This window comes from Lycium barbarum, unplaced genomic scaffold (genome assembly GCF_019175385.1).
Source record: "Lycium barbarum isolate Lr01 unplaced genomic scaffold, ASM1917538v2 unchr_scaffold_11, whole genome shotgun sequence".
Taxonomy (NCBI): Eukaryota; Viridiplantae; Streptophyta; class Magnoliopsida; order Solanales; family Solanaceae; genus Lycium; species Lycium barbarum.
The window spans coordinates 219781-238868 of NW_026843418.1; the positions used below are offsets into that span (position 1 = coordinate 219781).

The 19088-nt window shown below is 33.0% G+C and overlaps 1 protein-coding gene across 2 annotated transcripts; it reads right to left on the minus strand.

Annotated features, from left to right (window-relative positions):
- Positions 1 to 251: 251 nt before the first annotated feature.
- LOC132625610 (cysteine-rich receptor-like protein kinase 10) lies at positions 252 to 6268 on the minus strand. Of its 2 annotated transcripts, none has more exons than XM_060340223.1 (7): positions 5329 to 6268; positions 3796 to 3933; positions 3515 to 3630; positions 2860 to 3070; positions 1801 to 2038; positions 1484 to 1634; positions 252 to 889 (listed from the first exon to the last, which is right to left on the minus strand). In XM_060340223.1, exons 1-7 carry the CDS (start codon positions 6128 to 6130, stop codon positions 563 to 565), a joined length of 1983 nt encoding a protein of 660 aa, XP_060196206.1. In that variant the 5' UTR covers positions 6131 to 6268; the 3' UTR covers positions 252 to 562. The 2 variants fall into 2 exon arrangements, with proteins under 2 accessions (XP_060196206.1, XP_060196205.1); XM_060340222.1 differs by having other exon boundaries at positions 3515 to 3636.
- Between the last annotated feature and the right edge of the window lie 12820 nt (positions 6269 to 19088).

The window sequence follows — 19088 nt, forward strand, 5'->3', positions numbered from 1 at the left end:
CCGTCGCTATTTTTATACAACGGCAGTTTGAACCGCCGCGCAATGAAGGAACCAACCGCCATAAAGAGACGTTTTTTCGGTAGTGTTAATAGGCTCTTCTGCTGAGCGAAGATGTAGTCTAGATGTTTTTGGATGTAGATTTAAAGATTTTCCACTGACAAACCCTCCAACAGAATTTAAATCTTTAACACCTACTGTTGTTTGTTGAATGAAACACTTAATAAATGCATCATGAACCAACACTCCAATCGCATGGGAAATTGGGAATATAACTCTCTTAGCTAGTATTCAATCACCTTATTCCTCTATATTACATATAGAATACAAGACATTATATGAATTTCTTACACCATCAGGTTAAGTTGACCCGTGTCACGGTGTCAGTAGGTGTTCCCACTAGATGGTAAACTTAAGTATTCAATCACCTTATTCCTCTATATTACATATAGAAGACAAGACATTATATGAATTTCTTACACCATCAGGTTAAGTTGACCCGTGTCACGGTGTCAGTAGGTGTTCCCACTAGATGGTAAACTTAAAACTCCATCATTATATCCATCTATCTTGGCTCTAATTCTGTAATGGATACGTCATTGATGGACAATGGAATTGACTTGCTTGTAGATTGATCCGACTCTAGCCCTTTCGGTAGTATCTCTGTTCGACTGTGAAAGAAGAATCCAGGTTCTTGAGGCACTCGCATGGTGACGGAGTAACTATTAAGCATGAGCACCACGGATGCCATCGTAGGTCTTTCGTTAGCATCTTCTTGAACACATAACAATCCAATATGTATACACTGTATCACTTCATTTCTTGAGTATGACTCTCCAAATGTTGGATCCATTATGTTCAATGGCGTGCCGTCTCTCCAATTCTTCCAAACCTACAAGATTTATCAATCAACGATAAAAAATTAGCATTTAAGTATTTGTCTAGCAAACTTTGCATGTATATATAATAAGGAAAAGGTCCAAATATGCCTTTAAATTTTGCAATTTATATTATAATATGCCCTCCATTTACCTTTCGACTCATTGCTCCCCCACAGCCTCATTGTTATCTTTCGTCAAATGTACCTCCTATTAACGGTTTTCCATCGTGGAAAATTGTCTTGATTTTGTTGCTACGATCAAAGCCATGTGGAGTATATTTGGACCTTTTTCAATTGTTTAGGGCATATCTGGCTTTTTAAATGGTTCAAGGGCACGCACTTTAAATTATTGGTGAGAGTATATATAGAACAAGTTGATATAGTCTAGGGGTAAATTTAGATCTTTCATTTATCTATGTGGCTCTACCATGGCAATTGGAAAATGTCAGAGCCAAGTTGGATAGCCGTTGAGGGAAGGCATACGGGATGAAATGCGGAACTCTTATGGACAGAAAGGTAAGCAGAGGACAAACGTAACGATGAACTTTGTCCCTTTATAATAGGACTATCATGATAAAGATACAGTAGTTGTGAATGTAAACTTACATAGCTAAGAAGATCTTCAGCACCATCTGATTGGTAAAATGTACTATTCTTCTTTCCACTTATGATCTCTAAAAGTAGAACACCAAAGCTGAAAACATCGGATCTAACAGAGTATTGTCCGTGCATAGCATACTCCGGTGACATGTAACCACTATATATAGCACAACAAACAAGCATGAAGGTTAGCCAGAAAAAGGATATTTAAAAGGAATAAGTCTTAAGAGGTTCCAATGTAGAAATAGCAAGTGTGCCTATGTTGAATGATTTAATGGAAAAGACAGGAAAATATGATATATCAACGTAGTTTAAGAACTTACTATGTTCCAACAATCCTGCTTGTTATTTCTTCACTTTGATCAATTCCAAATATTCTTGCCATTCCAAAATCTGATATTTTGGGGTTCATTTCTGCATCTAACAATATATTGCTTGCTTTGAGGTCACGGTGTATAATTCTTAGGCGAGAATCCTCATGAAGGTAAAGTAGTCCACGCACAATCCCTCCAATAATCCTGTAACGTCTCGACCAATCCAGTAGCTGCTGTTTTTCAGGATCTAGAAGTTCAACAGAAACAAATTTGTTAATTAGGCAAAAAGATGATGTATAAGCCAACTGTGTAACTGTTGGAATTGAGAAAATATGCAATGACAACTTTTTTTTCCCTTTTAAGTGAGTTTATACCACTAGACAATGCGTCTAGTGGCCTGTTTTGTTAATAATAAAAAAGAGTACTCAAATAGGAGAAGAACAAGCAAGGAAGGCAAGACCTTACCTTACCAATCCTAATGAGGTAACAGTCTTATCACTCTAGGTAAACTATATATAGTATGTAAATTGCAGAAGCTAGATTTTCACTAGAAAATGAAAATGCATCTTTGGTTAAAAAGAAAATAAAGTAGTCTGATGTACTAAGTTCACTCTATGCGAGCGGTCCAAGAAAGGATGGAGCTACCCTTGTCCGCTGGGAGTCAATTGACTACACTTCGCTGGAAAATTGCACTGTGTAGATAGGTCGAAACATCTTTTTCAATGTATAAATACTATATGTTGAATTGCCCGGACACTGCGTATATATACTTCTTTATAGTTTTACCTCCTCTAGTGAAAATCCTGGAGACGCGTACCACATTGTTTATTGTACGCAGTCTTATCATGCATTTCCGCAAGAGGTTGTTTCCACATATATAGGCAATTATAGCAACAACAACATACCCGGTGAAATCCCACAATGTGGGGTCTGGGGAGGGTAGAGTGCACGCAGGTCTTAATCCTACCTTGGAAGGTAGGGAGGCTGTTTCCGAAAGACCTCGGCTCATAGGCAATTATAGCAACAAGAAGAATATATAAAAATGAAAGTTACAAGATTGAAACCAACCGAATAAGAAATAGTCGAGGCTTTTGTTGGGGACAAATTCATAGACAAGTAACTTTTCCTCTCCTTCAAAGCAATATCCCAGTAGTCTCACTAAATTTCTGTGTTGAAGATTGGCGATCAACACGATCTCATTCTTAAATTCTTCTATGCCTTGCCCTGAACTTCTCGATAGCCTCTTCACAGCTATCTCTTGTCCATTAGGAAGTTTACCCTGAGTGTACATAATTAGAAGCCATTACAAGCTAAAATACACTGGAAGATGGAGTGAGTTGGCAAACATAAGGGGTGTGTTTGCTACGAGGGCGTCCTTTTACATGGAAAATGTTTTTCTTAAAAAATAGAACATATGTCCCTAGAAAATGTTTCCGGTAATTGGTGAGTGGAAAATATTTTTTGAGAGTGTTTTAATAAAATTTTTGAGTCCTAAATATTAATAATAACGTCTAAGTGTTAGTAGGACAAGTAAGATGAAATTAAAAGTTAAATAGTTGTAAGATAAAATAACTTCTGCCAATAAGTGAGGGAAATTATTTTCCCCCTTTTTATCTGGTAACCCAAATACGTAGAAAACGACTTTCTTGTAGAAATTGTTTTCTTGGAAAATAACTTCCAGCATACCAAACACACCCAAGCATGTCCTAAAAACTGACTTCACCTTGTAGACAACACCAAATCCGCCTTCACCAATTTTGTTGTCGGTTGAGAAGTTAGTCGTGGCAGCTCGAATAGTGTTCAATTGATATTGCAAGGATTCAGCTGTTGAAATTTCATCTGCATCTAGACAAACAAAGAAAGTCCGAAAGTTTCAGTAGCTGACCATTAGAGACAATAAGTCCCAGGGGTGGAGTTACAATTTCGAGAAGGGTGCTCAGTTGAACATCATTCATTGAAATATTATACTGTGTATATAGTAATGTCGTAGTTATGTCACTTCACCTTTCGTATCTTCCACAACATTGAAGTCGTGCGATGCTCTACGTCTTAGCCAACAGAAACCAAATATGAAGAGTAGAATTGAAACAGCAATTGAAACGACTATTGCAACGATTACGCCAGATGAAATTCCCCCCTTTCCTGCATCAAATAGACAAAATTTTACTAAAAAATTATACTTAAATCTGTTCATTTATATTGGATAGAGCAGATAGAAATATAGTCTCAAACAAGGCATAATACATGACAGGCCCTCAAACTTGGTCTCCGCTGGCAAGTATGCCCTCCAACTTTGAGTGTGAACAAGTAGGCACCTCAACCTGTCTCCACTTTGTCAGTTGAACACTCTAACTTACAAAATGATCATCTAGAAATGTTCAAAATTTATGTGTCATGTCAGTGCCACGTCAGCATTTTTGTTTATGTGTTCAACTTTATACAAGTTGAGGTGCCTACTTGTGCACGGACGCGAATTTGTATACAAAATTTTGGGCACGTGAACTCATGTTCTCTCCATAAAAGTAGGTATTTTATGTGTATATTTTCTAAAATTGGTATAATATAAACTGCTGAACCCGTCCTATAAGAAGGTGATATGGTGCACTTGGTTGAAGGTTGAGTTATTTACCTAGAGAACTAGGGATCAATCCCTACTTAATACATTTTTCCTTCTTTTTTAAGTGGTGCACCCATGTTCTAGAAATCCCGGATTCACCTTTGCTTGTGCATAACCAAATTTGGAGGGTATACTTGCAATAGTCCAAGTTTGGGGTCTTGTTTATGCATTACACCCTCAAAACAAACAAGGAACTAGCATTCATGGTTGTTATCAAGTATTTTTATTTTTATGACCATTTTACAAGGAGAGAACCACTTGGTATCCAGAATGAACACGGTGATCAGGGTCAATTTCACGGTTGGTCATGCATCTAAAGGTACTATCATCATAAAACTAAATTTTGTTACAGAAAGGGAGAATACATGATTCCCCTTTCAACTTGTCCCATTTCTTCAATGATAACCCCCCCTTCCCCGCGACTTGTTCAAAGTATGGATCTTGCTGATTTGGTTTTTCAGCGAATATGGTGTTTTCCGGCAATAAGACGTAATTTTTTTGTCTTGCTTTGACTTCTCACGCGCCTCGTGTTGATTAAATGCACTCTCTGTTCACACCAGCAAATAAGTGGGTAATAATTCAACTTTGAGCAAGTCTAGGAGGATCATAGGACTCTCGCAAACTTAAGATCATGTAAAGCTGAAAAAAGTGCAAATTCAGTTCAATCAAGTGATTTAACAGAGGCAAATCCAGGATTTATATTTAATGGGTTCAAGTTTTTAGATTCTTAATAGTATACTCATTGTGCCGTTAAAAGTATAGGAACAGATATAACATTTCTTGATATCTTAATAGGTTTTTACATATATATTTATACTTCGTGCCAAAAGTTATGGGTTCAGATGAACCCGTAAACAAAAGTTATATCCGCCCCTGGATTTAACCACTCAATTGGAGAATAGGGCGTGTGAAGAAATTACCTCTATCGCTGCCTGTAGAACCGGGCGAAGAAGGTGGAGGAGAACCACGAACTGGTGGTGCAGGTGGTGGCGCGAATGCAGTAATGTTGTAAAAAGGGTACAACTCATACCTAACGGTACAACTCGGAGCCAGAACTCTACCGCCTCTAGCACCACCACTCGCCAAATACCCTCTGGCAGTTCTCAGGCAATTTTCACAAGACGAATTAGAGAGATCGGGTACGCACTGTGCAAATGTATAAACTCTCTCAAGTGACGAAAAATTTGCTTCTTTAGCAGCAAATTTTTTCCCCGAACGATTATTTACATTTGCAGCCATAGTTGCTAATTCATCCGTCAAATTTCCAATGAGTGACAAGAACCTTTGTGGTTCACTAACAGTCTGGGTATTAAACCAAGGATAAATCCTCGACGTACCAGAGATAGGTCCATTTGAGTAACGTACTAGGCATTGGTCGACCCAAAGGACAGCAGTTTTTCCGTTGGGACAATAATTTTCTGAGCTTATTTCTTTAGCAACTGTTGAAATGCAATTTTGACAATCGTCAGGGGAAACGTCTCCCCTGCATAAAAACAGGCCATACGTTATATCGGACCCAGCTTGACCTTCTGTGGAGTTGTAAAATCCGTTAGGCCTCGAAGAATTAGAGGACAAAGATGATAAGAGGGCTTTGAGATTAGAGCTGTAAGTGCTGTTGGGACTGTAAGAAGTTGTGTTTGGGCAGAAAAATGCTTGGCCATTAATCTGGCCGAAAAATAAAATCATACAACATAACAAAATATTGAAGTAGTTTAACATCATGGTATGTTAAAATCTTTGTTTAGTTTTTTGAATTATGTGACATTCTCTGATTTTTTATTTATTTAACAGAGTTATGTGTGAAGATATGGTACTGACAAAGTTGATGGTGTAAGAAAGAATCAGAAGACTCGGTTGTTTCCAGTCAAGATTTGTACCTTTAGGCTTTATGAGGCAGCTGATGTTTTGCTGAGAAGTAATGGCATATACAGTATTCGGTCAAATTTTTAAAATTTGCTTGTTTTAAACAGTAATTTATTTCAAAAATATTTTTCAAATCAGTTTGTATTGTGCTACTCAATTTTATATACAATATTAGAACAATAACTTGTCTTTTGTCAACGGTTCTAGAAATGCTTCGTTAGGTAAGTTATTTTTTTAGCTTTTAAAATTTCTGAAAAACAACTTTTGCTGCTATGCAAAAGCATTTATATTTTTCATAAAAGTTTGATCAAACTCCTAATCTTTCTAATATAAGCATTTTTAGTTTCTGAAAAGCTTGCACAAACAGGTTAGTATTGTCACAAAGATTTGAACTTTGTGCATTCTCCATTCTGTGACCGGATCAAGTGCTAGTAATTAGATTGTGCATTAATTTTTTTATATATATTTAATTGATATCTTAATACATATACAGAATTTAGATCAAGATTACTTAATTTTACTTGCTCCATATTATAAAAGCTACGTCCGTGCATAGGTATTGACGATGACGGGAGTGAGACGATGACGATTAACTTGGAAGTATCCCTAGTACTTTTTTCCACCTTTAATTTTCCAAAACAATGGCCCACCTATTTTAGGCGTTTACCTAAAGCATCGTGACAATAATTTGGAACTTTATACTTTTCTTCACCTAGTCAATTTTCTGCATTAAAATTTTCCTAGGCAATGGCCCACCTTTTTAATATTCACAGTTTCACACCTTGCTGACTTTTATCCTATACCTAGTCAATTTTCTGCATTAATATTTTCCTAGGCAATGGCCAACCTTTTTAATATTAACACCTTGCTGACTTTTATACTATGTAAAAAAAGGAATGAAAGAAAATAAAAATTACATTTTTAGGTTAATTCGGCTAATCTAGTTTCGTGAAAGGAAACACTTTCCTTAGGTTTTTTTTTTACGGTGGAGTTCGAAAAGTTACAATTCATAAGTTCAATATTTTTTTTAGGTCAACTTCCAAAAACGATTCATGAAGTTTAAACTTTTAAAGAATCAAACTCCTTGTGAAGCTTGAAATAGGTATATGAATGAATAATAATAAATAACGTGAAAACAATTATTTCACTCATTATACCTCTTTCAAACCCAAGGACAATATCCTAGAGCTTCAACTTCTACAAACTGAAACTCCATAACTGTGTCACGGTTCTAACAAGCGTTGCTATAAGTTAGTTCAAGCTCCATGAACAAGCCTTACTATAAATCAGTTCAAGCTCCACATTAATTTATTCTCTCTAGCCCTTTAAAACGCCACCGGAAGACCATCAGTACTCCATCACTATTTCACCTAGACCGGACTAAGCCTGTCAAGTGGGTCGGGCCGGGCCGGGCCGTTGTTAAGGAGCCGGGTTAGGGGCCAGGATTGGGGAGGAAAAAGGGTGTCCGACCCAGCCCCTACCCGGATAAAGGCTACACCTAGGGCTAATCGGGCCGAGCCAGGTTTTTTAGATCTCATATAGACCTTTATGGCCCTGACCTGTAAATGGACCTTTATGAGCTTCTAAAATATCTTTTAGTCCATGACCAATACCCCAGTTGGTTTGTTTTTCACTTTTCAATTTGGATTTTTACTAGTATTTTCAATAGGACCAAGACTGCCCATTGATTTATTTAATTAGTGTGCCAGGCATTTTTTTTTTGTAAGTTCTAATACAAAAATAGACATTTACATTTACTAATAATAATAAAATTAACATTTACATCTAATGATAAAATTGTTAAACTAAAAAAAGTTTACTCGTTGTCAAATTCAAAAAGCTAGCCGTCGTAAATTTAAAAAACTAATCGTTGCCAATTTTATTTGAACCCCTAAATTTATGAATAACTACACTTTGGTCATATTTTCAAACTATAAATACCCCTCCATTCTTCTTCATTTTCACACAATTCTTCCACAATTCTCTCTTTATCTAAATTTGCTATTCAACTAGTGTACATTACTACTTTCAACTTCCATAGATAATTCTCCACCTCCACCTTCTCCTCGAGTTCGAAGATCAACTTCAAGTGCGGTGTGGATGCATTTTGAGCGAGTAAACGAGGAACATGTTAAATATCAACATTGTGGTGACATATATCTCCACAAGTCTGGAGCGCCGCGTATTAGCTTATTTTGGGTGTGTGTGTGGGGGGGGGGGGGGGGGGGGGGGAGGGGGTTACCGGTGTGTTGTGTAGACACTTGTGAAAAGGCACGAAATTGAACTTTGAAGTTTATCTCTTCTTTAAATTTGTCCATCGATGTTAGATGTTTAATTTGTATGTTTTGAACTTTTGATTTGCAATATTTCACCGTTCAAGTTTGTATGTTTTGAAGTCGCAATGTTATCAATTTAAGTTTTAAGTTTTATTTTAAATTATTTATGTAGATATATCTATTTGACTAGACACAAAGTTTAAGAAAGAAGAGAAGACTTTCAAACTTGTGGTGTTAAATAAGTCACATATATTTTCTGTAGCTATAAATCATTGCATAAAGGTAAATTGTTTTCAAATATAGAAAGGGGTCATTCTTTTTAGCACGGACTAATAAAGAAATACGTTCACGTAAATTGAAACGGAGGGAGTATTATATTTGATATAATCTACGTATCCATAGTATATATGACATGCTAATGGAATTTTATTGAGAAAATAAGATTGTCTAGCTTTAAAATACAATTTTAAAGAAAACTAAAGTGCTCCGTAAAAAGAGACTCCTAATTTATTGGGATACAATGTTTTTAATATATTTATTATTAGTAATAAATGTAGTACTTATCTTTTTTTTTTTTTAATTTGAAGTGGGTCGGGCCGGTGCCCCACCGTTATTGGTGGGCCATGTTAGGGGGTTGTCCATCTTGTCCGGCCCAACCCCCTAATAAATCCCACCTAGCCCAACCCCTTACACCTCTTAATGAGTTTGGGCCGGGCCGGTGGTGGGTCGAGTTTCCCGAGCTGGGTTCGGGCCCACCCGACCCACTTGACAGCCTTAGACCACACTAACAGAAAAAACATACAAAAATCACCCCATTCAAACAATCTTTCTTAGACCTTCATGTTAATTTTCTATTTTTCTCTGTCACCATTTTATCTTTATTGTAAGACCACGGGCCCTCAACCACTATAACCCCACCTTGACTGTTATAGTATTACCATTATGAGTTTGATATGGAGCTCTAAAATAACAGTAATGATTTTAGAAGGGATTATTGAGTTGTGCCAGTGGAGTTCCTGTAGAGGTGAAAATTTACATTGGTGGTGCAATGGCTCATTGTTCGAGTTTCATTTGGGATGATTTGAGGCTTGAGCATATGAGGGATAAAGACATTGCTGTTGGAGATTCTGAGGATTGACGAAGATAATGTTGCTGCCGCTGGATCAATAACTTCCTTCTTCAAAGTTGAGGGGAAAATTTAGGTCATTTTGCATTTCTCAAGGGTAAATTTGATTATTTTTCCTTGTGAAAAAGGCCCATGTGTTAGAAAGCTTCGGCCGTTAGTGAACAAGGACACATTTGGACCGATCTTATAACGAAAAAGATATATTTGACTTCAACTACTAACAGAGGGTAAAGTTAGACTATTTCACAAAATTTCGGAGCGAATTTGGACTTTTCCCAAATTTAAAAGTGATAGTGGATCTTCTATAATTTAGGAGATTCTAATATCTTTTCGTAAGGTTTTGTAATTATAATCCTTCACAAGATCATTTAATTACCAAAGGCTTGGTCTATTCCTCCAAAATTTGGGTGTTTAAGCCCCAATTAAGGTTTTATCCAAAATTGTTCCTTATCTATGGGAGTAAGCCTATTTTGGTCCTTTAAATATGACTTTGAGCAGCTTTAGTCCCTTAAATTTGCTAATGTGGAGCACCTTTGGTCCAACTAACAAAATGGACTTAAAAACTTACGGCGTCTACCAAAAATCACAACAAGATCGACCAGAAGAAATCAACCGTCTTTCAGACCGATTGGAAAACCGATAGACTCGATCATTTTGATCCAAAACAAATTCAAACCAATTTTTTTTTTTTGAATTTTTAATCAAACTCGATTGGTTTTGTTTTCGCTAAGAATTGAGAAAATAAAAAAATCAACTGAGCTTGATCGTTTAAATATTCTGCGAAAATATTTTTAGTCTAACCGACTGGGCTCGGTAGATTTTATTTAAAAATTAAAAAAAAAATCGAGAAACCAACCGAGCTCAATCGGTATTTTGGATAAAATTCCGATCAATTTTTTTAAATAAACCGACTAAAGAACCGATCCAGCTAGGTCAGTTAATTTTTTATTTAAAATAATCTATTTTCATCTTGGTCGGTTTTTTTATTTTCTCGATTTTTGGCACAAACAAAAAAATCGTCGATTTTTGCCATGTGTTTAGTAACTTTTTTTTTTCTGGTAGTCCCCGTTAGTGTTTTTAAGTCCATTTTGTTTGTTGGGCCAAACGTGCTCTACTTTCACAAACTTAGGGGATTAAAATGTCCAGGGTCATATTTAGAGGACCAGAATAAACCTTCAAGGCACAATTTTGGTCAAAAATTCCGCCCCAATCAGATAGAATCTTGTGTACTTGTGACATCTAAGCAAAGAGCTTGTTTGGATGGGCTTATGCCTATAAGCTGTTTGCAGCTTATAAGCTAAAAAAAAAAGTTGGGGTAGTGTAATTTTTTTTTTTGGCTTATACGCTGTTTTCAGCTTATAAGCTGCTTTAAATAAGCTAAGTCAAATGGGCCCAATTATTTTTTTGAGCTTATTTTAAGCATAAAATGACTTTAAGCTGGCCAGCCAAACACTCAAAAAAGCAGAAAACAGCTTATAAGCAACTATTAAACCAATCCAAACGGGATCAAAGTGTCATTGCAAAATTGTGACTTACTTCAACTATTACAAGCTTGTTTGGCAACTATTTCACATTATGGCTATTCGCCTGAAAAGATTAGGTTCCATTAGTACACTTACCTCAATAGTTGGACTAATCTGTAGCAAAACTCACACAAGTAACGTTGAAAATACGTTACCCCAAGAGTTGTATCAGCAATTATTTCTGCCCATTGTTTCTCTATAGGCCAATCATCTTTGTATAAATTTGTATAATTTTGTTTAACAGTATAACAGTGTATATAAACACCTCTTATACATTAATATACATTTTTATACAAGATGGAGACATTATTTACCGTAAGTGTATCATGTTGTATACCGTGTATAAGCACCGTTGTGAAAAAAAAAATGGTTATGCAAATGTAAACTGAAAATATGACTATTTTAAGTGTAATATATTATGTTGGGTTGTATATTTTTGTAAAAATCTCTTAATTTTATACATGAAAAACTTATCTCCTAAACAACTACCAAATGCGGTACTCCCTTCGTTTCAATATATTTGTCTTACTTTTCTTTTCAGTCTGTTTAAAATAGATGTCTCTTTCGTTTTTTTGGCAACTCTTGAATTTCAACTTTTCACATGACATATTTAAGATCACAAGATTAAAAGACATTTTTGGTACATTTACACATCCTCAAATTTAAGAACACAAGATTTAAAAGTGTTTTTACGTTCCTTAAATTTCGTGTCAAGTTAAAATCAGACAAATATTTTGAAACCGAAAGAGTATCACTTATGCAGAATTTAATACGTGAATAACCTGTCTCCTAATTACTAGCTACCAAACAGACCCCTTATTTAATTACCAAACACTTGGTCAATTTCCTTTTCCATCTTTCAAAATTTGGGTCTTTATAGTGTTCCCCTAGCGCCTATAATAAGTAAATGTTATTGCCAAACAGTGATTTGCTTAGACTTTTACAAAACTTGTTAACCAGTGGATTAAGGTTAAACCTGGTAATTAGCCACTTCACGTTAGGGCTATTGGCTTAAAAAGACTAGCTTCCATTGACAACATGATAGCCCCAAGACACGTGTCAACAACTATTTCTTCCCATTGTTTCTCTATAGGACAAAAAGCTTCACAGCACAGCTCTACTGTGAACCAGGTAAGTTTGGTTGAGCATTTAAGCAGCTTATGTTTTTTGTGAAAATACCACTTATGAAAATGCCACTTAGACTATGTTACTGGTTTTTGTGTTGAATTAATGCTTTTATTTCAATTTATGTGATACATTTTTCTTTTTATTTTGTCAAAAAAAGAATAACACATTTCTTTATTTGATAATAATTTAACCTTAAATTTTACTTTTTTATGCTTAACGAGTTGATCTATAACCACACAAATATTTTAGATTTATTTTAGATTACAAGATTCAAAAATCTTTCTTTTTTTGCTTAAACTTTGTGTCCGGTCAAACTATGTCACATAAATTAGGATGGAGGGAGTATATTTTTTCAGAGAAAATGACAAAAATGGTCCCTTAAGTTTTAGGGTAGGTTTAAAATAGTCTATTAAGTATGCACTAAATAGTCTTGGTCCTCTAAGTTTGTTAAAAGTTAACACTTTTAGTGTCCGTCAAATATTTACCGAACTTTTTCTGTTAGATTTGACGAAAACTATGACAAAAAGAAAATTAGCAGGAACACACAGTAGATGTTTTTGTAGTTTCTGCTATTTTTTTATTTATTTCTAGAGTTTGGTATAGCTTTTTGAGGTATACTTTTTTTTTTTTTTTGATATCTTTTTACTATCTTGTGTAGGCTTTATGTTTCATTCTAGGATTTGATTGGACTCTTTTTGGTGTCTATGCTTAAACATTTTTTCTCACTATTTTTGTCAAATCTAAAGAACATAAATTGTTAAAATTTGATGAAACCTAAAAGTGCTAACTTTTGACAAACTTAAAGGACCAAAATAAATTGTTCCATGCATAGTTAAGGGATTACTTTGAATCTACTCTGAAACATAAGGGACCGTTTTTGTCATTTATTTAACCTCTTTTTTTGCTTCAACTTAGGGCTTGTTTGGAAAGCCACCTGGTAATTGGATTGGTGTAATTACTAGGATAGTAATTACACAGCTTAGTAATTACACAATAGTGTAATTATAACGACCTGTTTGTTTATCATAACGTAATTGCAGTGTAATTACAAGCGTGCTGTTTGGTTGCAAAAGTGTGATTACACAGTCAGTTTAATTTAAAAATAAATTTTAATTATAAAAAATTAAAATTAATATTTAAAAAATATTGCCTTTATAAATGATATTAAATTAGTTACTTAATAACACATTATTTCTTGAAAATATATTAATTAATAATCATACATTTGTAACTAATATTATAACAAAAATAATTGATATATATTTTTCAAATTAAAATTTAATTTTAATTAATTATAAAACTTAAAAGAAGACTTTTTTTGTGAGAATGTCATGGATTGGATGTTTGACAGAAAAATAATATTAATAAATATAATGCCATAACATTATTCAAATGTTTGACACAAAAAATCCATCAAACGTAAGTGAAAAATAAACAACATGCAATGTGAAAGAAAATAACTTAAATTTGGAAATATAACCTAAATTCAAAATCCAAAAGAAAAAGTTCAACATAATACTCTTATGTCAAATTCCAACATTACATAAGTAAGTTCCAACGTAACTTAACTAAATAATTCAAAAGAAAGGAAAAATATAAATCTATAACCTCATTCATAATGAAATTCTACTTTAATAACGTCACTCGTTATATGTCAAGTTTATGAATGACTCATTCTTTTCAATATTAAGAGGTGTAGTTTCAAATATTAGAATAATAACACGGTTATGCTAAATGAATAAAATAAAATAAAATACGAGCAATACATGGAACCACAAGAAGTAAAGGTTGAGAATGAAAAGAAAGAAAATGAAAAATAAATAATATAAAAAGAAAATACATTTTAAAAAATAAAAATAATTCAAAAGGAAAAATAAAAAAGAAATAAAAATAATAGAAATAAAAAATATTAAAAATAAAAAAAAATTAATAATAGAAATTAAAAATAAATTAAAAATAAAAATAAATTAAAGTAAAAAAAAATAAACTAAAAAGTAACTTTGTAATTACAGTGTGTAATTACACCCAATTTTCAACCCCCTTTTGAGAATTAGAGAGTGTAATTACACCCTGTCAATTACACTCAATTTTCACCTAACTGTGTAATTACTTAATCAAACAAACAAGCTAAACTGTGTAATTACACTCAATTTCAATTACCTGGGTGGCTTTCCAAACAGGCCCTTAATGATTAAGATAAATCTGGTCATTAGCTACTTCACATTATGGCGATTCGCTTAAAAAGATTAGCTTTCATTGGTACAATTTCCTCAATATCTGGACTAATCTGTAACAAATCTCAAGCAGCTTCAAAACATAGCTCTGCTGAGCCAGGTAAGTTTGCCAGGTGTCATTTTCTGAATGTCATTTTAAACAGCTCAGGTGTTTGCGAAAATGCCGCTTAGGCTTTGTTACTTAGTATTAAATTTGTCGGGTTTAGGATGGATTGGGTCAACCTAATAAACGGGTAAGGTCAAGAATTTGTATGGAGTGGGTCGTAAATGAATTTAAATATTGGTTTTAAATATTTTTTTTCTAAAAATTTATAGTTGTCACGTTTCTAGTTAAAATGACTAAGTAAAATTGAGTGACTATAGTGGTCATCTGAGCTTCTAACTCTTTTTTTTCACGACTAATTTGTCTGGTATGGCGTAAATAAATAATAACGGCAACTATGCCTCAGTCCCAAACATGTTGGGGTAAACTAAAATTATTTTCTACCTTTAACCATTTCTAAAATTCAAGTCGAACTACAATCGGAGGGTATTCTTTTTATAACTGAATATAGGAAAACACGGTAAAGGAATTTTAAACAAATAACCGCATAAAATGTTGGGCATATCTGAATTAATTGAGATATGTTGTAATAGCAAGTTTATGAAAATGAACATCTAGCTTCTACCTAAGTTATTCGACGCCAAATATGACTAATGAAGTGTTGTATTTTCTTTTGGAAACTTTTTAGCGGCTTAAATTATGAATATAATTCAATTAGGAAAAGGAAAAGAGATCAAGTTATCCAAAAGAATATACAATCTGATAAAAAGTTAATGTAGAATAGTCTTTGTAATATGTAGCTATCGTCGTCCAAAATGAATTAAGATTAAGGAGATATTTGTGGTCCAAAAAGAACTAAAATTCTACTGTTTAGCGTGCATGTTGCCAGCTTGCATTAGGAATATCGTGCTGTGTTTAAGAAGGATTAATATTCTATCCTTAGCAAGTACAAAACTAATTATATTCAATAGTACACAATTATATCCAACATTTTAGGATATTTTATCCATTAATATTGTTATTTGTACTTTATAAACAGACATTATGTAGCGAAAGGGTATTCGGTATTAAAGTAGTTTAAGTCCTTTTAATGGTAGTAGTTGTCGGCATTGTCATATATATGCAGACTCTAAAACTAAGAGACGTTTCGCTTTCACCAAAGAACTTGGCAATTAACATCTCATTAGTTGATCGACATATTCAGCTAAACCATGATAAAAGTTTATATATTCAATTTTAGGATTATAGGTATGGGTTAGAGTCTTAAATATTACAATTATCCAATATTAAAATGTTTCTTTGAAGAAATACTAGATTGGCCTATGCCCGTGCTGCGCACGGGCCCAACACTTCGGATTATAGTGTATCTATGTATATGTAGTTGTGTTTAAATAATAATAATAAAAATAATATATATATACTATGTTCAAAATACGATTAATATAACATTGTAGTTTGTGCTCCGTATCTAAAACTTTATTTTATTCGTGTTTGCTACGAAAATTTATTAATATTTTTTAAAAGAGAAGACTTGTTTAAAAGAAAATTATTTTCCTCTCTGGAGATAAAATAATAGCAATATTTAAGCATCAGTTGATATTTTCAATTTTAATTTGATTAATTTAAAAGTGTAAAATACTTATTATTTTTTATCAAATTTTGATTTGAATAAATCTAATTCACATTATTAAATTAATTTTACATGTTTGAAACGAAACAAAGTAGAAATTAATTTTCTATTTAAACAAAGAAATGCTATTTTTAAATTTTTAGTAAATATTTTCGATTTAACTCATTTTACTTGTCATGTTGTCTTTTGCATGGTTTTTTTAAGGAAACGTGAATTAGAATTATAATTTAACTAATTTATCTTATTCATTATTTGATCTTCATTTGATATTAATCTCTTTTCACATTTATTAGAGTAAGAATAAAAATAAAAAAGTAATTAAATTGTATCTTATTTTTTAAATATATATATTTTAAGTATATTTATTTTAGTAAACATAATAAATAAATGACATGGCGGAATAGCAAATACAACAATTAAATATTTTGAAGAAAAGTAATAATATGAGGTCCATGTTTTTTGCTGTGCAATAATTTCATTTGCTCTCACTAATGGGTTAATATGCATGTGGCAATGAATCCACTATTATTGACTTGATGGGGATACTTTGGGAATTACATGAATTGTTTGATTTTTTAGTATATGGGGTGCACGTTTTTTTTTTTTTTTTGACGTTGCCTTTTTTTTTTTTTAATATGGGTCCATTTTTTTTTCATGAGTATTTTAAGTATGTTGTTGTACAATAATTTCATTTGCTCCCACTACTGGGTTGATACGCATGTGACAATGAGTCCATCATTATTGATTTAATTATTTGATTTTCTAAGCATTTGTTTTTTAACATTGTTTGTTTTATTAATATGGGATTCACTTTTTTTTTTAATATTGCTTGATTCTGTTAATATGGGGTCCACTTTTTTTTTCCCGTGAGTTTGGATGTGGTGAGTTCCACTTTTTTTTCTTCCTTTTTTTTATTGTTCGGTGTTATTTAGTATGGGGCCCACCCTTTTTTTTAAGGGACAACAGACAATGAAGTATGGGTCTAAACCCATGCTTTATATAGTTTTTTTTTTTTTATATTGCTTGGTGTTGTTTAGTATGGGGCTCACCCTTTTGGACATTATTAGTTTGCACTATATATATATATATATATACTATGTTCAAAACACGATTGATATAACATTGTAATTTGTGTTCCGTATCTAAAACTTTATTATATTAATGTTTGCTAAGAATACAAAGTCTGCACTTTTTTTTTGACACTGTTTATTTTTTTAATATGAGATTCACTTTTTTTTTTTTTTTATATATATTGCTTGATTTTGTCAATATGAGAAACTATGTTCAAAACACGATTAATATAACATTGTAGTTTGTGCTCCGTATTTAAAACTTTATTATATTAGTGTTTGCTACGAATACGCATGGTGTTTAATATGGGGCCCACATTTTTTTAACATTGTTTGTTTTTTTAATATGGGATTCACTTTTTTTTAATACTGCTTAATTTTGTTAATATGGGGTTCACTTTTTTTTTTCCGGTGAGTTTGGATGTGGTGGGTTCCAGTTTTTTTTTTTTTTAATACTGGTTGGTGTTTAATATGGGGCACACATTTTTTTTTTATTATGGGCTGTTTAATATGGGGCCTAAAATATTTTTTTTTCATTGGGGGGGCCCCACAACGGACGACGAAATAGTAGTAAAACCCGTGCTTCTTAATAGTATTTTAATACTGGTTGGTGTTTAATATGGGGCCACAATTTATTTTTTTTACAATTTTTTTTTATTATTATGGGCTGTTTAATATGGGGCCCAAAATATTATTTTTTTCATTGGGGGGCCCCACAACGGACGACGAAATAGTAGTAAAATCCGTGCTTCTTAATAGTAGTAATTTTAGCTTTCAAATGGCATAAAAGCCGGTTAATATTTGCTGGAATTTTTCATTGATCCAACTTTTTGAGATTAATATTAAACTTACCCTGCTTGAAGGTGATGATACGGTATATACTATGATGAATGAAACTCAAAAGACCCGAAAAGTTCCAACAAATTTAGAACCCCGACAACCTAAAATAAAGAAGCACTTGCTATCAAGATTATTTTTCATTCTCACACTTCAAACACGAGATCACGTATTAAGCTAGAGTGGAAGGATCCTGTCTAGAGTCCTAATGATTCCTAATATCTAAATTAAAAAAAATACAAAAGCTCGAAAATTAAATTTTTCTAACGTTTCCTAGTGTTTTCGAAGCATGAAAACTATTAAGAAGATAAACTAAGAAGTGAAAAAATCGGAACTTTGAAAGGACACAAATACCAATGGTATGTGGAAAATGATCTCCAGCCTGAGGTATATTTCATCACGTAGTTCAATTCTCTTCAAACTTTAAAATGGAAATAGAAGATTTATTAGTGTAGTATTTTACCAGATGATATTTAAGATACAAGCACATCATGAAACACATGTTAAATAAAGTACCCTATTTTACCAGATGATATTTAAGATACAAGCACATCATGAAACACATGTTAAATAAAGTACCCTTAAATCAATCTAACAGCATTCATACCAAACACAATAATTTAGACTCGGAAAAAAGTATTCATTAAAGTCTAAACCAACACCCTCAATATCAGAAAAAGAAAAAAAAAAGAAAAAAAAATTACGCATGTTGAGTTAAGAAGGCTCTTGTCTACTATCAAAAAGGCATATATAGGCTACGATTTTATCGGCCAACGATCACAAACTCTGCAACATCTTGAATTTTCTTCCAGCCAAATATTATGTGCTCTTAAATAACATTATGAGACATTATTCCCTCGGTAGCTACTGATTCAGAACAAATAAGCACAGTAATTTAAGTAGAAAAAAATATAACAAGATACTTTACTACGGAATAATAGGTACACATA